The sequence below is a fragment of the Marmota marmota genome, unplaced genomic scaffold, assembly GCF_001458135.2.
Source record: "Marmota marmota marmota unplaced genomic scaffold, marMar, whole genome shotgun sequence".
Lineage (NCBI taxonomy): Eukaryota > Metazoa > Chordata > Mammalia > Rodentia > Sciuridae > Marmota > Marmota marmota.
The window spans coordinates 26,836,010-26,854,719 of NW_026000142.1; the positions used below are offsets into that span (position 1 = coordinate 26,836,010).

Below are 18,710 nucleotides of genomic sequence, written 5' to 3' on the forward strand. Positions count from 1 at the left end.
AATGAAATAAACAAATTACACAAAGGTAAATACTACAGAATTCCACTTACATGAGGCATCTGCAATAGTCAAATTCACAGAAACATCAAGTTGAATGGTGGTTACCACAGGCCAGGGGTGGAAGAAAAAGAGGAATTGTTTAATGGGTACAAATTTCAGATTTGCAAGATGAATACAGTCTGGAGATTAGTTATTCAATAATATGACTATAGTCAACACTACTATATACTTAAAAGTGGTGGTTAAGATAGTAAATCATGTGGGCCTTGGGATATAGCTCAGTTGGTAGAGTGGTTCCTTTGCATGCACAAGGCCCTGGGTTTAATCCCCAGAACCATACAAAGATGGTAAACCATGTTTTTTTTTTTTGTTTTGTTTTTTTACAATTAAAAAAATGTTGCTTTATTCTGTTGACAAACAAACTAGTAGATGATCAACTTCGGCCCTCATAGTTTGTTGACTTATGGTCTAACACAATCTAACACCCCTGAAATCAGAACTTGCCTGCATTTACTTTTCTTCAAAATGTGTGTGTGTGTGTGTGTGTGTGTGAGAGAGAGAGAGAGAGAGAAAGAGAAAGAGAGAAAGAGACAGGCATCCCCCACCCGCCACACACATGGGATTAAACCCAGGGCTTCATGCTTCTAGGCAAGTAACTCTATCACTGAGTTATATCCCCAGCCTCTCCCATCTTTTAAGTTTTATTTTGAGACAGGCTCTTGTTTGAGCCCAGGCTGGCCTCAAATTTTCAATCCTGCTTCAGCCTCTGAAGTAGCTGGGATTACAGGTGTGAGCAACCACACTCAGCTCCCAATACCATTCTATAGAGTAACGTAGACTGAGTCACTTGGGGGTGGGAGGACACAGTGGTGGGGCTGGGGGTGGGGTGGGAGAGAAGTAAGGGGTCCGGGGATGTGGAAGGGTATTCTCTGAAGTCAAAGGGGTAGTTATTGACAGAGCAGTGATTAAAATTTAACAGCCCAAGATCCTTCCTGCTGCTATTTGGAGTTATTTATAGATGCTTAGTGATTAGGAAAACAATATTTTATTTGACTGGGTATAGACACAGTATTTAATTTAATTCTATTTTTAGAGAATTGTGAAAAGTTGCTCCTCTTCTTTACAGGGGTAATTAACATTTTAAAATTAAGTAACCGATTAGAAGATAAATACTTATTGTGTGCTGAGTGCTTGACTACCTAGAGGTGACACTAAAGGAAAAGACAAATAAAGCCCCAGTTCAACATGAGTAAAAGGCTTCTCCTTTTATACTGTAAAGCAAGGCAAGCTAGAGGTTCTTTTCACTGTTTAGGAAAAAAACCCAACCAAACCAATATGATCCATAAAACTTAAGTAGTATTTCATGAGTTACAAAAGCATAAGCATTACTTAATACAGCTTTAATCCTAATGTCAATGTAGTGTTAGATTATTCATTCCTCCTAGGCTTTCCTGGTTTACACAAAATAGTGCTTATCTAAATAAAGTACCTGCTCTCAATGAAAAATGCCCTCTGAATATTAGTCTTTTCATGACGGCTGTATGATGTTGTCAAAAAAAGTTGACTACATATTGTGACCTTTGGTCTTCAACTTGTGCTGAGGTGACCATTTGCTGACATGCCAAAAGAAAGGTTTTTTTTTGCTGAGAAGGAGCACTCTAAGGATTATATAGACTAATTCCTTCCTAGAACAATGGTATGGTCTAAGCTGTTCTATACTAGACCAATGAACTATAGAAGTGGATTTATTCTCGAATTGTAATTCTTGACAAAAAACCTATGTAACTCACTTAAACTTCATCTTTGTCAGCCTTGAAAAGACCCTTTAAACTTCTCTGTAAGTTCTAAATATTACTAAAATGTGAGCTTCCCAAATTACATTTCTAAGACCACAATCATCTGTGCCTTTTTGGACAACAATGTGTATAGAAAACAGCAAGAGAACATTCAAATTGCTGCTGCTGTTTCCCTCCCTTCCTTTCCTTCCCTTCCCTTCCCTTCCCTCCCCCTCTTCCCCCTCNGATGCACTCCATTCGCCGCCATCTTCCTCCCCTCCCCTCTCTCTCTTTCTTTCTTTCTTTCTTTCTTTCTTATTGGTGACTGAATCCAGAGGCACTTTACCATTGAGTTACATCCCCAGCCTTTTAAAAAATTTTTATTTTCTTTTTAGAACAAACAGGAGAGTTTATTTTGACATATTATACATACATGGAGTTTATTTTGACATATTATACATACATGGAGTTTATTTTGACATATTATACATACATGGAGTATGACTTCCCATTCTTGTGGTTGTACATGAGGTGCTGTTACACTGATTGTGTATTCATATATGAACATAGGAAAGTTAATGTCCAATTCATTCTACTGTCTTTCCCCCTTCCCTTCATTCCTTTGTCTAATCCAATGAACTTCTATTCTACCCACTCACCCCTCCTTTGGGTTTTTGGGATTGGCTTATTTAGCATGATAGTCTCCATATACTGGCAAATGCCATAATTTCATTCTTCTTTATGGCTGAGTATTATTCATTGTGTACATATACCACATTTTCTTTATCTATTCATATGTGGAAGGGTACCTAGGTTGGTTCCATAGCTTAGCTATTGTGAATTGAGCCGCTATAAACATTGATGTGGCTGCATCACTATAGTATGCTGATTTTAAGTCCTTTGGGCATATACTGAGGAGTGGGATAACTGGGTCAAATGGTGGTTCCATTCCAAGTTTTCTGAGCAATTTCTATACTGTTTTCCACAATGGTTGCATTTGCAGTCCTACCATCAATGTATGAGCATGCCTTTTCCTCACATTCTTACCAACATTTATTGTTGCTTGTATTCTTGATAATTACCATTCTTACTGGAGATGCAATCTCAGTGTAGTTTTCATTTGCATTTCTCTAACTGCTAGAAATGTTGAACATTTTTCCATATATTTGTTTGCTGATCATATTTTCATTTTGAGACAGGGTTTCTATAAGTTGCTTAGAGCCTTGTGAAATTGCTGAGGTTAGTCTTGAACTTACAATCCTCCTGCCTTAGCTTCCTGAGTCACTGGGATAACAGATGTACACCACCACACCTGGCTTAAATTGCTTCTTATTTATATATAATGAGCAAATGCACTAATGAGCCTATATTGTATCCTAATTATGGAAAAGAGAAAAAACAGCATATAGGACATTATGAGTACAATCATGGAAACTTGACTAGGAACTGAATATTAAGTGATCTGAGAGAACTGCTTTCTCAATTAAGAATGATATTGTGGTTAGGAAGCAAGTATCTTAATGCTTAAGTATTTTGGTATCTCCAACTTATTCAAATGGCTTTACCAAAAAAAAGCCTATCTGCCAGCTGTGGTGGGTCCCATTTGTAATCCCAGTTACTGGGGAGGCTGAGGCGGGAGGATCACAAGTTCAAGGTTAGTCTGTGCAATGTAGCAATACTGTCTAAAAATAAAAAATAAAAAAGGCCTGGGTGTAGCTGAGTGATAAGAGTGTCCCTGGGTTCAATCGCTAGTACTGCCCAAAACCAAACAAAATCCCACAAATACCCCCCAAACACATAGCCTTTTTTTAAAAATTTGAGAGTTTTTCATAAATAAAGGATGTGAGTGAGGGGAAGAAATGGTATCTTTTAAAAGCTCCTTAGCTAAGAGCAGTAACTTCTGATTGTTAACTTCAGTCTTCCTTTTGGGTTTATAGAACTGTTACTTTTCTTCAAAATTTTGCTGTTGCACACAAAATTATTCAGCTTAGCAGTCTCAACCCCACCCAAGTGCAAGCAGTTTTTTTTTTTTTTACTTTGTTAAACTTTTTTTTAATTGATTTAAAAAAAATGACAACGGAAGGCATTACAATTCTTATTATACATATATGCCACAATTTTCATATCTGTTTTTATATAAAGTATGTTGACACCCAATTCGTGTCTTCATATATGTACTTTGGATAATGATGTCTATTTTATTCCACCATCCTTGCTAATCCCCTGCCCTATCTCTTTCCCTCCCACCCCTCTGCCCTATCTAGAATTCATTTATTCCCCCATGCTCCCCCTCCCTACCCCACTATGAGTCAGCCTCCTTATATCAGAGAAAACATTTGGCATTTGTTTCTTTGGGATTGGCTAACTTCACTTCACCAATGCCATCCATTTACCTACAAATGCCATGATTTTATTCTTTTTTATTGCTGAGTAAAATTCCATTGTGTATATATGCCACATTTTTTTTTATCCACTCATCCACTGAAGGGCATCTAGGTTGGCTGCACAGTTTAGCTATTGTGAATTGTGCTGCTATAAAATTTTTTTTAAAAATTGTTCTAATTAGCTGTACATGACAGTAGAATGCATTTTGACACATGATACATGGATGGAGTATAATTTCTCAGTCTTCTGGTGGTACATGATGTAGAACTCACAAAAATATGGAATGATTCATGAATTTGTGTGTCATTCTTGAGCAGGGGCCATGCCAATCTTCTCCTTATCATTCCAATTTTAGTACATGTGCTGCTAATCAAGCACATGCAAGTAGTTTTTAATCACACTTAAATTAATAATATGTAGCAACAACTTCAAGTTGGCCCCAGGAGACAAAAATCCAGTCACATAAAGTGCTTTACACTCCTACAGTATTACACCGGTGCACATTCACTTTCAAATGGCAGAATAGTTTTTCATTTCCCCTCAGTTCTATCTGCATTAGGGCTGTGTTTCTTTTTTACTAATATAATCCCAGACGGATTTTCTTCTGGCCCATTGTACACAACTTTAGGACTTTCAGAGGATTCTTTTTGCCCAACCACCTATCATTGAATTCTATTTCAATCTGCCTATATGTAAATATATATTTTTTTCCATGCTGGGGATCAAATCCAGGGCCTCACGTATGCCAGGCGAGCATTCTACCACTGAGCCACATACTTAGCCCTGTAAATATTTCTTGAAATTACTAATTTCAACCTGCAATTTAAAAAGCAAACCCAGTAAGAAACTCAGAATCACATTTTAATGCTCTTTCGTCATTACTCTGGGATGTAAAAATGATGCAGGTTCATTAGAGAACTGTGTGTACCAGGAAGCTCTGACATCATTTTAAAAGTGAGTACACCATGACAAGGCAGAGCTGTCGTTAATATTCAATATCCATCATACACACATTAAATGAGTTTAGTTTCTTTGCTACCAGGTTCTTGGAACGAGGCAGTTAATATGTCAATACTTCTCTATGATCCAGCAGTCTCAGGGGCTCCCAGGGTCAAAGGGATTTCATTTATTTTTAGCAATTGTTGTCTGGTGTCCAGGAATGTGCTCATGTGATTTGAACGTTAACTGCTGGCTTGGGACAGGCGACCCAACTGTCTTCAGAAGAACGCCTGCAAAGGCGAGCAAGAGGGGGCCCGACCCGCGTGCCTCCCTTACCAAGATGGCTTCGGGGCCCGACCCGCCGGGCAGCCATCTTGGTGAAGGCGGGGGCAGCGGCGGCCGCGGGACAACGTTGGCCGGGGCGCCAGCTTCGAAGGTCACAATGAGAAAGTCACCAGGCAAGGGGGAGCGGAACCTTGCTGCAAGCCGGGCCCCTCTCGGCCCGGGGCGCTGCGCGCAGCCCGGGTGACCGCTCACTCCACGTATGGCGAGGCGGCCAGCGCTCCGGCGCTGCCTACAGCTGCTGGCACCTTCGGCGGAGTCGGCGCGGCGGGCGGGGGCGGAGGAACCCGGGCGCCGGCCACCGCGAACCCCCCCCCGCGGGCCCGGGCGGTGTGGCTCGCAGCCCAGGAGGAGCAGCGCCCGCGACGCGCGCGCCCGACTGCGGCCGGCGCAAGGTGAGCCCCCGCCCTCACCCCGCCCCCGCCGCTGCGCGCCAGCCGCAGGGAGCCAGAGCGCCTAGGAGCCCCTAAGCTCCGGGACTTGGCAGGAGGCGGTTTCGTCCCGGCCGCGCTTTCTCTGGCATCTGTGCTGCTTCTTCCCGGGTCTCTGTGTGGAGCAGTCCGCACTCCCTAGCCTAGGGCTGTTGGAGCGGAGCGTGCTGCGATCGCGTATCCTAGTCCCCAAGCCCTGCCTCCTGGAGATGCTGCACTTGTGAGTGGCAGGGCTTCATTTGAATTTCCGCACCTCGAGAGTTGCGGAGCCTGCTTCTCTGACGCTGACTGAGTGAAGAACTACAGTCTTCTTTCTGCCCCCTTTGGGAGAGTAGCTGTCTGTGCAAATTACCAGGTTGCATCTTCACTGATCGGAATACAAGTGGGTGTATCTTCTTTTGGTTTATATGTAGGAATGTGTACAACTTCCTCAGAGCAACTTATTTATGCTTCATCTATAGTATGTATCGTCTAAAAATCCATTCCAACAGGGTTCTCCCCTTTTATCTTGAATAAGTGTAATTATTGAATCAGAATAGGAATGGGAAGGGGTGGTGGGAGGTAGTACTGTCTTGAGTTTTATGTTCAGTGGTTGTTGGCTTCTAAAATTGGGTGTTACCGCAGGCTTTTCAGAACACGAATTCAGATAGTTCCCACCCCCCATGGAACTAGACATGGCCTTGATAGTTGCGTTTGCACGGGGCCCCCATGGTCTGCTGTATTATATACCTCAGTTGAACCTGGAAAATATTAAGAGTGAGAAAAGTTAACAGCCTTTTAAAGTCATTTAGTTCTTGCCTTTCCCTTTACTGTAGGTTCTGTATATGTTATAATATGACTTGCCCCGTTGGCTTTGGCTTAGCATGAAGTGTTTGCTATTGATAATTCTGTTTCATTTATTCAGAAAGTCACTCCTGAGATAGTTTACTGAAAATTAAGAAGTAATTTTCCATCGTTGTTAACAGATGGAAGTGTAACAGTTCCATTTCTATTTTGTTACATTGGCTATGATTTAGTAATACCAGCATCGTTTAGAAGGAAGTTATATAATCTTTAAAAAGAAAGATTAACCATGTCTCACAGTAGTCTGGTTTTGTTGCACGAAAATATTAGGTCTATTAAAGAAGGAATGTACAACAGGTATACTTATTTAAGATAAGAATCTAAGAAAGAGATTGGAGGATTAAAATGGGTTATGTCAACTGAAAATATAGCCATGATTTTCAAGGGTTTTATTTTGTTAATAGTCTGCAGGACTTCCTGCTGCAAGAATTATGGTAAGTCTCCAAGAGAGGAAAGAGGAAAATACTGAGTGTATTTCTCACACCCCTATTTTCCCTCACAATTCCAGATTATATTGGACAGATTCTACATTGTAAGCTTGAATGCTTAAATTAGTCCAGTTATGACTATATAAAGGACATTTTAACATAGGTATTTCACCATAGGGTTTTGTTTATACTTTGATACAGTCATCCTCATGTGCTTGTTTGTAAGGAGAATTATGTTACTTGGGTATTTGTGAGTTCAGAAAACTGAGAGGATTTTTATGAACATTCCATTTGCATTTGGAAAAATAGTATTTTTCCTTTAATTTTGTTGTTTGATTTTGATTTCTCTTTGTAATGGTGGATAGCTCTGAATACTGTGGGTTTTTCCATTCATTTTCTACTCTGTGACTAAGGGTATGTCTATATGGAGGGTTGTGTTGATCTGGGCATTTTAGATTTAGTATATAGAAGTGAAATCTTTTCATTGAAGTGTCATTAGGGAAATGAACTTTGCACATAAGTAATCATTAAGGAATATTTTTATTCTGAAGGTCTGTGTAAGCATGCATAAAACTGGCATAAAAATTCACTCATGTGATTTCCAGCATAAGGTTCAAGTACTATTGCATTCTACCTTCTTTAATCCTGAAGAATTATACACTCTTGTGGTTTATAGTACATGGCTCAGTTTGTCTTTTGAATTTGATACCCATTTATTGTGTATTTATGTTACTAACAGTGTTTCACAACAGATTATATATAATCAGATATCCTCAGGGCAGTTCTATGTCATAGATACAGTCTTCTTCCAACTTATCTGGTTAAATAATGTATTATAATTTTATCATTTACAAAGCTCTTTCACATATTTTTATATATTTACTTTTAGTTGACTTTATAGACTTAAGAATATGGGATTATTAACCCTATGCCAGGAAGAGGAAAACAGGAATCTGAGACCATGGGAGATTTTAATGATTTGGACAAGGTTCTTTAGCTCAGCAGCCCCTGTTCTTGTTAGACAAGGGAACCGAAAAAGCTAAGGATGAGTAGTGTGCATCACTAATACATCTGGAGATGCATCCTAAACCTAGGTTGTGGACTATCTGTACCATTGGTCACGGAGGCTAGGGCTGGCATATAGATGGATGGATCAGCATAATTAAAAAGCTTGGTTAAAAAACAACTCAACCCCTGTCTAGAACAATCTGTCTTTCCTCTTGAAGGCAGCAGATTTTTGTGTTTATCTAATTTGGGGACCTTCCCAGATTAACAGACAATAACATATTGATCAAACAATGAATGTTTGCAAAGTTCTGTGTGATTTTGTAGTTGTTTTGTTAAAAGAATAAAGTTATTGGGATAAAGAAAGTCCAAGCTCTCTCATTGTCATTAGCACCCCTTAAACTGGGCATATGCTTGTTGTTTTCCTTATGAGAAAATTATGCCAGGAAAATTGAAAGACAGAAATAATTTGTTTTTTAAAGAGTTTTCTTATTTTGAAGCTCCTTCGAATTGAGAAGATATTTATTTCAAGTTTCTGTGTTCATCCCTTTGGTTTGTTTAGAGAGCTCATAAAAAAACTAAGCTACCTCCTGAATATATGGTTAAATAACTTGATAAAGCTTCAAGAATTTCTGAACTCAAATTCCTTTTAAACTTGAGGCCTTAAGTAAAATACCCCACATGAGGTGAAATGTGTCATTTATCTTCTTATGCTGACTGTATGCTCTTTGGGAAATTTTCCTAAGCATAATTAAGATGAGAGTATGGCTAATAGAGAGTCTAGGCTCCATCACCAGCCAGAGAGACCCTTGGGGTGGCGGGTTACTCTCTGGACAGACTTGCTTTACCTGTAAAGAGTCATACAAATGATAACTTTTGTCTTGGAATATTCAGGTTGGAAGGGACTTTGAAGGGTATGTGCTTACCTCAGCTTTTAACTTGTCGATTGCCTATTTCTACCCTCATCAGAGTTTTAGCCTGTCATGATGCCTCAAAACTACAATGTCAAATCTATTTTTTCCCCACCATTTCACAGAGATGAGATAAAGTTCTTGAGTAAATTGATTCCTTTCTCAGTCTTGCCTCATACAGTGTCTCAGTTTTCTCTGTAAGTGCACATAATGAATATCATTACAATGAAGAATTTTACCTAAAACTTTTTATATTCTCAGCAACATTGTCTTGGTTAAGCATGGTTATGTAGAAGTTTGTAATTGCTTTTTTTTTACAGCCAACCAAATATTTTGAAACCATATTTAATAATAATGCTTCATATCTCTCTCTGCCTCTCTGTCTGCCTCCCACCACTCAGTGTGTGTGTGGGGGGGATTGGACCCAGAGGTGCTTTATTACTGAGCTACATACATCCCCAGCCCTTTTTATTTTTTTGAGACAGGATCTCTTGAAGTTGCTTAGGGCCCTGTTAAATTGCTGAGATTGACTTGAATTTTCAATCCTCCTGCCTCAGCTTCCTGAGATGCTGGGATTAGAGGTGTGCGCTACCATGCCTGGCTAATGCTTCATCTCTAATTCAGTATAAACTGCCCACAATTTTATAAGTTTTCTTGAAGACATATGTGCAATTTTATGGTACCCTAATGCATAGGACGACCAGCCTTCTAGGTTTTTGTAGGACTGAGGGGGCTCCCAGGATGCAGAACTTTCAATGTGAACACTAGAATCCCCAGGGACCAGATGCTTTGGTCTCCCTACCAGAAGTTGTCCTATCTATCTATCTATTTCTCTATCTATTTATTTATTTATATTTATTTATTTTTGAGTACTGGGGATTGATCTCTTTCTGGGGCATGACTAACAATTCTTCACAATTAGAAGGATAAAATGCCAGGTCATTATATGTTATATGCTGGCTGAATGCAGACACCTTTTCAAATCAAGAGGAGTATGTTCAAGGTACCAGGTATATTTTTTGTTTCTATGACTGAAATATATAATCAATTTATTATTTGTTGATGATTCTTTTTAATTTTAAATTAGAACAATTGAGTTATTAATTAAAATAGCTAAATCACTTGAAGCTGTCTCCATGTAAAATTAAAGGGATTATTTTTATGAGGAAAGTGCTATTTATTGTCTACTAAAAGCTTTTTACTTCGAAAAGAAAAAAAAAAAGAGAAAAAATTCTTAAAAGCAAAAAAGGCTAGCCTTGTTAGTGAGACCACAACCATTAACTAAATGATACCAACTTTAGAATGTAGTTAACTGCTCAGGAGACATTTATTGAATTTTATTTGTAGATTCAACATGTACATGGAAAGAGCATGGGCTTGGCATCTGATCAACTTGGGTTGCTAGATTTTTGACTTAATGCAAGCTACTAAACTCTGTGAACCTCTGTTACATCATTTATATGTAATTTGAGGATACTGATATCTACCTTGTAGAAATATTGTGAAGATTAATGAGACTGTATGCTCACACATATACATAATATATCAAGTGCTTGGCACATAGTAAATGCTTAATAATTGATAAAGGATACAATTATGTGTGTTACTCAGTGTACCCATGGTTTGAATTAGGAAGGCTGTGTTTTGGGAGATTATTACCTTTAGGGTTGTATGTGTGTGTGTTACTGGGGATGGAACCCAGGGCCTCATACATGCTAGGAAAGCCCTCTACCCCTTAGCAGCAATCCAGCTCAAACTTTTAGTGTTTTTATAGCTCCCCTAAATTTCCCAGTTATGGCAGATATATCAGTTAAGATTAGTTTGAGGCAGGTTAAAAGATTGCTCAAATATGTTTTCTCCTCTGAAGAGAAGTGCGGAGTTAGTACAGGCTTAGTCTGGTGGACCCTCAGGTCTTTCCATGTCTCCTCTATGCCATTGCAACAATGTGGCTAAAGATGGCTACCAGTAGCAAGATCTGAAGGAATCAGGAGTTCCTGCCTTTTCTTTAAGGAAACTCCTGGAAGTGCTATATATGACTTGTGCTGGGAACACACTGGTCAGTGTCACCAACATGGCCATCCCTCAATGGGGAGTGTAGTCACTGTCCCTGAGGAGAAAGAGGAGACTAGATTTTTTATGATAGGCACCTTCTAGTCTTTGCTACTCTATAACCACGTCACCACCACAGAATCCACTCACTCAGCTCTGACTTTTCAGTGAGTGGGGATGCTCTTTGTTGACTTTTGTGCCTCTGACCTTCAGTTACTTTTGCTTCTCCTATTATTTGATTCCCTACAGGTGATTAAAAAAAAGAAAGAAAGAAAGAAAGAAAGAAAGAAAGAAAGAAAGAAAGAAAGAAAGAAAGAAAGAAAGAACTATACCTCCATGAAGAGCGATAGGGAGTTTGAACTCCTGTTCTTCATTTGTTCATTCTGTGAATATTTGTTGAACACTTGTGCACAGGTTGTGATGGGTTGTTATACACAGCGTGAATCATTACTGGTTGTATTCCCTCCCTTCTCCCCTCCTTTCCTCTCTCCCTTCCTTCTTGGCTTCCTGGGAGCACAGAGTAGAATTGACTCTGATGGATTGGGTACAAGTCTGTGACCTGTCACTTTGTATATAGCAAGGTAGTCTTCCTAGTCCTAGTGCTGTGTAGCAGTCTCAGTATGCCACCTCTTTAGATTTGAGTGTGGGACAGGTAGGAAGATTAGCTTTATGGTGGGCGGCTGGCAGACCAGCATAAATTGTAGGGTACCAGAAAGTCTCGTTGACTTTCCTACTTTGTGCTGATGACTTAAAAACACAGTAGTGGTTCGTATTCCTGCCTGTATGTCAGAATCTTCCACAGAACTTTTAAAAACTCCCTGAGGATCACCTCACACCCCAGCCCCGCCACATTTTCATTCAGTAGACTCAGGTGTAGTTTAAAGAGCTCCACAGATAATTTTGATGTACAGCCAGCATCAAGAGTCACAGGCTTAAGACTTTGTATCTAGTTGGCTAAGAAATATTCTTCTATAGGGAGGAATATTAGTCGCGTATGGAGATCAGATCCTTCCCTGACAAGCAGTTTTCACTGCAGAGAGGAGGTGGGAGGAGCTCTGAGGTTAGTATCTACGGCTTGGGTAGGAAGGGTAAGACACTGAAATGCCTTAGGGACAAATTTAGTTACATATGATTTATCTGGAGCTGATCTTTCTTGCCTTTTTATCTCTTCCTATTGGGGAAAATTTTCCTTTGAGTAAAAGAACTACCTTAACTGGGGCTTTAAGCACTGGGGAAAGTGCTGGGTACTTGTGGTCAGCATTAGTATTTAGTTTGCAATTTTTGCTCCTGAGGGCAATGAGGGGAGATAAAGAGAGGTGGGGTAGAGTGGATGATTATTTTCAGAAACAGAAGACTATCAGTGATTATGAGAGTCTCCTGGTGAACCAGGAGGGCTGGTGAGGCCACAGGAGCTATGGGGTTGGTTAGAAATCTCATGGAATTGTTCTTTTCTGTTTGTTTTAAGATTTGTGTGAGTTTCAGGAAGACCAGGCCTTCTCTTATTCAAATATAAGAACAAAAAAACACATTCCATAGTTTGTTCCATTGCTTTTATCCCATATACCTCATTAGTGTAGAAATTTTAAATGGTATACGTATCCCATTAACATTTATTAAATAGTGTTTGTAGTGTGGTAAAACAATGGTTTTTATAATCATTGAGGACTTGTATGCACCAGATACTGAGCTAAGATATATGAAACTAGGGCTTAGAAGGGAAGATAAGGGGAACAGTTAGAAATATTTATTTAAAAAAAATTTTAATCCCTGTGCCCTTTTCCTGGTAATGTGGTTTTTCTTGATAACTGAGTCAAGCACATTTTAATTATGTTCATTTTTAATATGCTTTTATAATTTACTACATACTTCCTGCTGTTCTTAAATAGAGGATACTGAATTGAACTCAGGGGTCACAAAGTCCTTTGAACCTCAGGATTCCATTAGTTGACCTTTGGGGCTGCCTCCAGGCCTACTCTGTGCTAAGGAGGCAGGAGATGGTAAGGGGGGGGGGGGTCTGGCCCCAGGGAGGACCCCAGGCCTTGTTTCCTTGTAAAAGCCCCCACTATCGGCTTTGTTTTTTCTCATTTACCCTTTGCTCACAAAGGATGGGCCAGGCATGACATCTAGAGCAGAATAACAAGTTTGCCCTTTTGGCAATTCATTCAGGCTCAAGTAACCTCTCTAGTTACTTTTTCTTTTGGTCTTCCTCTCTGTTGACATCAGGGGCCCTTTAACTTGTTGACCACATTCAGAAGATAATGTGCCTCTTTGGTGTCACTGACACTCTGGATCACAGAACTGATTATGTCAGGGCAAACCACTCAGCACAGGAGGAGGAGGGTTCCTGGCTGTCCTGAGGATTTGGGCCAATGGGTTTTGAAAAAATGTCTTATTCTAGCATTATGACTTATTATGCCACTTTTTTATTATTCAGAGCCAACCCTTCTAGAAATATGATAGTAAGCCACAATCTGTGAGGTTGCTTATGATTTTTTCCCCTACAGGACTTTGAATTCCTGGAGGTCAAAGGCTCCATATTCTCCACAGCACCCCGAGAGCTAGAACTTAAATAAAGTAGACATTTGAACATTTGAACATTTGTTAAACATGACTTTACAATGATTTAAGTAGGGGCGCTCACAAATTGTCAGATTCTTATGTATACAGTCGAAAGTGTACTGGATGTTTGTATCAAATATCATTTCATGCCCTGAATAACCTCCTGGTCTACCTGATACACCCGTGAAATGACACTTTTTTTTTTTTTTCCAGTACATAACGTTGCTGTTCTTAGGTGAAAATACTTTGCTTATCCCTTGCCAGTTCAGTGTGGGGCAAGTGGCAGGACCTGAGCTACTGTCACAGGAACTTCCTTTGAGGGAGTGGAAACTGGAGGGGGCAGGTGTTGCGTGGCCTACGCTGACTTTTGGTGTAGCCAAAGGTTGTTAGAATCTAAGAAGTGGAAGGGGCCTTAGAGATATAGCCCAGGCCTCTCCATTTTTTTTTTTTTTTTTTTTTTAAGGTGGACACAATATCTTTACTTTACATTTATGTGGTGCTGAGAATTTAACTCAGTGCTTCTCGCATGCTAGGCAAGTGGGCTACCACTTGAGCCACATCCCCAGCCCCGGGCCTCTCCTTTTATAGATAAGTGAAAGTGAGTCTCCCATACATAGGTGACTTTTTAAAGGCTACTGAAATCAGTAGAATAAGAGTTGGAGCCAAAACAGCCAAAGAAAGAGTTAAACTGCACTGGTTTTCTCTTTCATTATCCTTTCTCTCCAGTACCTAGAAAGACACTTATTGTTTCATTCTTTTTCTCATGGGTCATGCTTTATACAGGAAGCTTTTCTTTTGCATAATTAATTAATACAAAGTCAGCAGAGAGAAAGAATACCACATTTTGGAAGCATATTTTTTTTTGTTAATTCTTGGATTAGGAATAGTGAATGAGCATTTAAAGATCATCTAGCATATTTGGTATATATTTTCAAGCTCTGTAGGCATCAATTTTGTCTTCTTTCCTCCCCATCTTCCCCCAGATTTTTCAACTACACAGTTCTGCATGTTATTTCAGTATTATTGATTATACCCAAAATGAATGTACAATTTGTGTTTGGTGTTATTTTTGAGGCATTAAAGAGGGAATAACTGTGTCATCTCATTAAACATTTTATGTACATTTTCTAAATTTTCCATAATATGACATTTTAATTTGATTATCCTAAGGATTTCACTTGTATACTGTTAATAGTATTTTTAAAAAGACTTTGTTCTTAAGCTTGTTTTTTACTTTGCGTTATAACAATCTTAGAACAATTTAGGAAAAACTTCTTTTTTTTTTTATAAATCTTTTTTTTAATGCCTCTGCTTTTATTTATTTATTTTTATGTGGTGCTGAGGATCGAACCCAGGGCCTCCCACACACTAGGCGAGTGCTCTACCGCTGAGCCATAACCCCAGCCCCGGAAAAACCTCTGATTGTAGTTGAAGCACCTAGAGTGTTGATATATTTTGGTGACTTTTAATAATCTGTTGAGAGCCTGCAAAATATGACTTTTAGTTTAATGTATTGAATTTTATCTAATAACTATGAATTTTCAAAGCCTTTGGTGATTTGTGGTCAAGAGCATTTGTTAGCCTTGATTACTTTTTGAAAGAAAATGGGTTCTCAAATTTGTATCCTAAAGAATTGAATTGTATTTAGCATTCATTCTTTTCTAAACTCTCTATTTAGTCTAATAAGCTTTTGGTTAGTTAGCATTTTCATTGTGAATTATTTGTCTCAAGTAATTTTTTGTCTTATAGATGAATATGGCATGAGGCCAATTTAAAGTTTCTTTTAAATAATGGGAAATACTGTAATTTTTTACAAGAGATAAAGAAACATACTTTTATAGTCTTGTTACATAAAATTATTAAGGAAGAAAAATGGAAAAATTTTAGTAACCTCAGTTTTTCTTTGTGTGTGTGGGTGGTACTGGGTATTGAACCCAGGGCACTCTACCTCTGAGCTACATCTCCATTCCGTTTTTTTTTTTTTTTTTTTTGAGACAGGGTCTTACTGAGTTGCCCAGGCTGACCTTGAACTTGCTTTCTCCTGCCTCAGGCTTCTGATGAACTGTGATTATAGGTGTGTACCACTCTGCCTGGTTATGTTTTTAAATCTATCTATAATTCTAGAATATCTTTCACCTGAAAACAACTCACATGGATCAGAAAGTTCTGTTTACCATGTTTTCTTTACTCTCCTACTGAACATAAGTAGTGGTAAAGATAACAATTGGTGTATTTTGTAGCACCTTGAATCACTAACCCAGTCCTTCAAGAAGATATTTAGAGGTTATCATCTTTATTTAACAGATGAGTAAGCCCAAGTTCAGAGAGGTTGAGTTTATCCCCCCAAGCTAACACCTCTAGATAATAGTAGGACTGGAGTCCTGTTTCTTCCCTCCCAACTAATGTTCTTTTCACTCTTGTGAAGATAAATCTGTTGGTGAGGTATATTGAGTTATATTATATATATGTGTGTTGAACTATGTACTGTGCATGGACATTTATTCTGATTTTTTTTTTGGCGGGGTGAGTGGTGGTGGTGGTACTGGGGATTGAATTCAGAGGCACTCGGCCACTGAGCCACATCCCTAGCCCAATTTTGTATTTTATTTAGAGACAGGGTCTCACTGAGTTGCTTAGCACTTCGCCATTGCTGAGGTTGACTTTGAACTCACTGGTGATTCTCCCTAGAGAATCTCAGCCTCCCCATCTGACTGGATTACAGGCAGGTGCCACTGTGCCCGGCTCTGATATAATTTTTACTCAATAATTGTTGTACACGTTGTTATAACTTTTGTTTAGTGTACTCCTTGGCACTGTATAATAAACTTTCTATTTGTTTTCCTTTAGCTTCTTAGCAAACTGGTTAAATTAATAAAGTGAGGTAAAAATGAAATTCGGGGTAAACAATGCAGAACTTTCTTGGTTTGTGGATGTTTGTGTCTGCCTCCCTCAGTAAGTTCTCCCTTTCATTGTCCAGTGTGTTTCCCATGCTTGGACATACCTGCCTCCCACCAGTTCTTTCAGTGTCTGTGGGGTCTTACATGATGTCTGGTGGAAAGTGAGAGATGGGAAGAGTTCCATTTTACTCTACTGAAGCCCTCGGCAGACGTTTCAGTGAACTGCAGTGGTTTTGTTAGCTATGTTATCTTGCAGTGTGGTCAAAGGATCCTTTTCTAGCTGAGTGCAGTGGTGCATGCCTATAGTCCCAGCTATTTGGGAGGTTGATGTGGGAGGATCACTTGAAGCTCAGGAGTTTGAGGCCAAACTGGGTGACATAGTAAGAGCTTGTCTCAAAACAGAAACAACAACAAAAAAGGAAACTTCTCTTTGATAAAAATAAGGAAAGAAAATACAGAATTCTAAATTTAATATTATTCTATCAGATATCTGAAAATACAGTTCTGAATACTTCTCAAATTTAATGTCAGTGTCTTGATTGTTCTGTAAATGGATGGTCACTCAATTAGGATTTATTGAATGTCTATTCTAGGAATGCTGATTTGCTACTTTATAATTTATGGATATGTTGAAATCCCAAACATGTTGTACTGTTATGATTTTTTTCTTTAACTTTTAAATGATAAAGCAGTACATTCAATTCTAGGGAGTTGGCAAGTCTTAAATGTCAAAGAAAGAAAGCATGAAACATTTGCTTTTTTAATAGAGAAATCTTGTTTTTGGAAAGCATTTTGCTCATGTGTGCAGTTATTGAAGTAAAATATTTGTACTTGGCTGACTTCTCTTCACCAAATGTCACAGTCCAGACCCCTTTTTGGTTAAAGACCCAGGGGTTGAGTCCTTATGCAATTTAATAGGCAACTAATATTCAAAGAAATGTAGAGAATGTGCTTGATAATTACTGGATGGAATTTATGTTGTCCTTTTTATAATAAATTGTCCTTTTTATAATAAAGTTGGTTAGTTACTATCAGGAGCATACATACAACTCATTCTTCTACTAGTTTTTATGTCATCTTACCTTTGGTGTTTATAGGTGGTATTACAGATGGTGAGGGTGTTGATCTATCCACTAACAGAGTGACCACAAGACTGATGTTGGTGAGCAGACCTCTATGACCTGGCTCTCAGGTTCCCTATGTCTCTGTGGGCGGAAGTTCAGTTCGTTACTGAGGCACATGTTGGCAGAGCTTGTCCTTCTGCACATTCACTGAATGGACTTCTTCTGGCAGAACCAGTCCAGATTGTCAGGGTTCAGGGTTCTACGTGCTTCTGCTCCTTTCCATTATTTCACTTACGAAGCATGGTGTGAAATGGTGCTTTGTGGTATCATATTTGTGTTGCCTGACATGTGTCTTAGTAATACATAATCTGGTGAATATCCATTTTTACACACTCCCTCTTCCTGTCCTACAGATATTAAAAAATCATATGCAAAGGCCCCATGATGGCATTTGGTGCCCCTAAGGGAGGAGCACTATGCATCTGAGAAAGTAAGATCATGGCTGTGTGTTTAGAGCAGAGGTGGGGAGGGCAGGGCCAGAAACCCAGACCCTTGTGAGCCATCTTACTGACCTTTGGTTGCCAAGCAGAAGGGACCCTTTGGACGTTTTTTCCTTTTGGGTTTGTTGTTTGTGTCAGATTTGTCTTTGTAAAGTCATCCCCGAAGACAATTTTGTGTGGATTTCTGCAGGGAGGATGGGAAGGTGGTGAGAGAGGATAGTCATTTGGTATGGGGACCTGTTTCCATGGAGTGGATGGGATGTAACAAAATGGAAGTAGCAGGAATAAACAGTTTTGAAAAACCATGTTATTTTGGGGAAAAACAGATCACTGAACCCATGTTGCTCTCCTGTTTTACTCTCCAGGCTTTCAAGCAGGCTCCTTATGTCTCTGGGCTGTTCTCAATTCACTACCCCCAAAGCAGGCTGGCTCCCAGGGTAATGTATGTCTGCTGGGCAGGTCAGTGAGTAACATTCTTTTGGATTTTTTTTTTTTTTTTTGATACTAAAGATTGAACCCAGAGGTGCTCTACCACTGAGCTACATCCCCAGCCTTTTTTTTTTTTTTTTTTTTTTTTTTTTT

The 18,710-nt window shown here is 39.2% G+C and overlaps 1 protein-coding gene and 1 non-coding gene across 4 annotated transcripts in view; one reads left to right on the forward strand and one right to left on the reverse strand.

Annotated features, from left to right (window-relative positions):
- Window positions 1-4,432: 4,432 nt before the first annotated feature.
- LOC125611414 lies at window positions 4,433-4,538 on the reverse strand. Its single transcript, XR_007341612.1, has one exon. It is a non-coding gene; the product is annotated as a U6 spliceosomal RNA (small nuclear RNA).
- A 978-nt stretch (window positions 4,539-5,516) lies between these two features.
- The window catches only part of Napepld (N-acyl phosphatidylethanolamine phospholipase D), a 35,887-nt gene continuing 22,693 nt past the window's right edge, over window positions 5,517-18,710 (forward strand). The window contains exon 1 of one of the 3 annotated variants that reach the window (XM_048786184.1): window positions 5,517-5,836. Coding sequence is in view for 1 of the 3 variants with exons in the window: in XM_048786183.1 (XP_048642140.1) it covers window positions 6,082-6,092 (11 nt within the window). In the remaining 2 variants the exon portion in view is untranslated. Of the gene's footprint in view, window positions 5,837-5,865; window positions 6,255-18,710 lie in introns of those variants that run through there. The other 2 variants (XM_048786183.1, XM_015488380.2) reach the window with 2 other exon arrangements.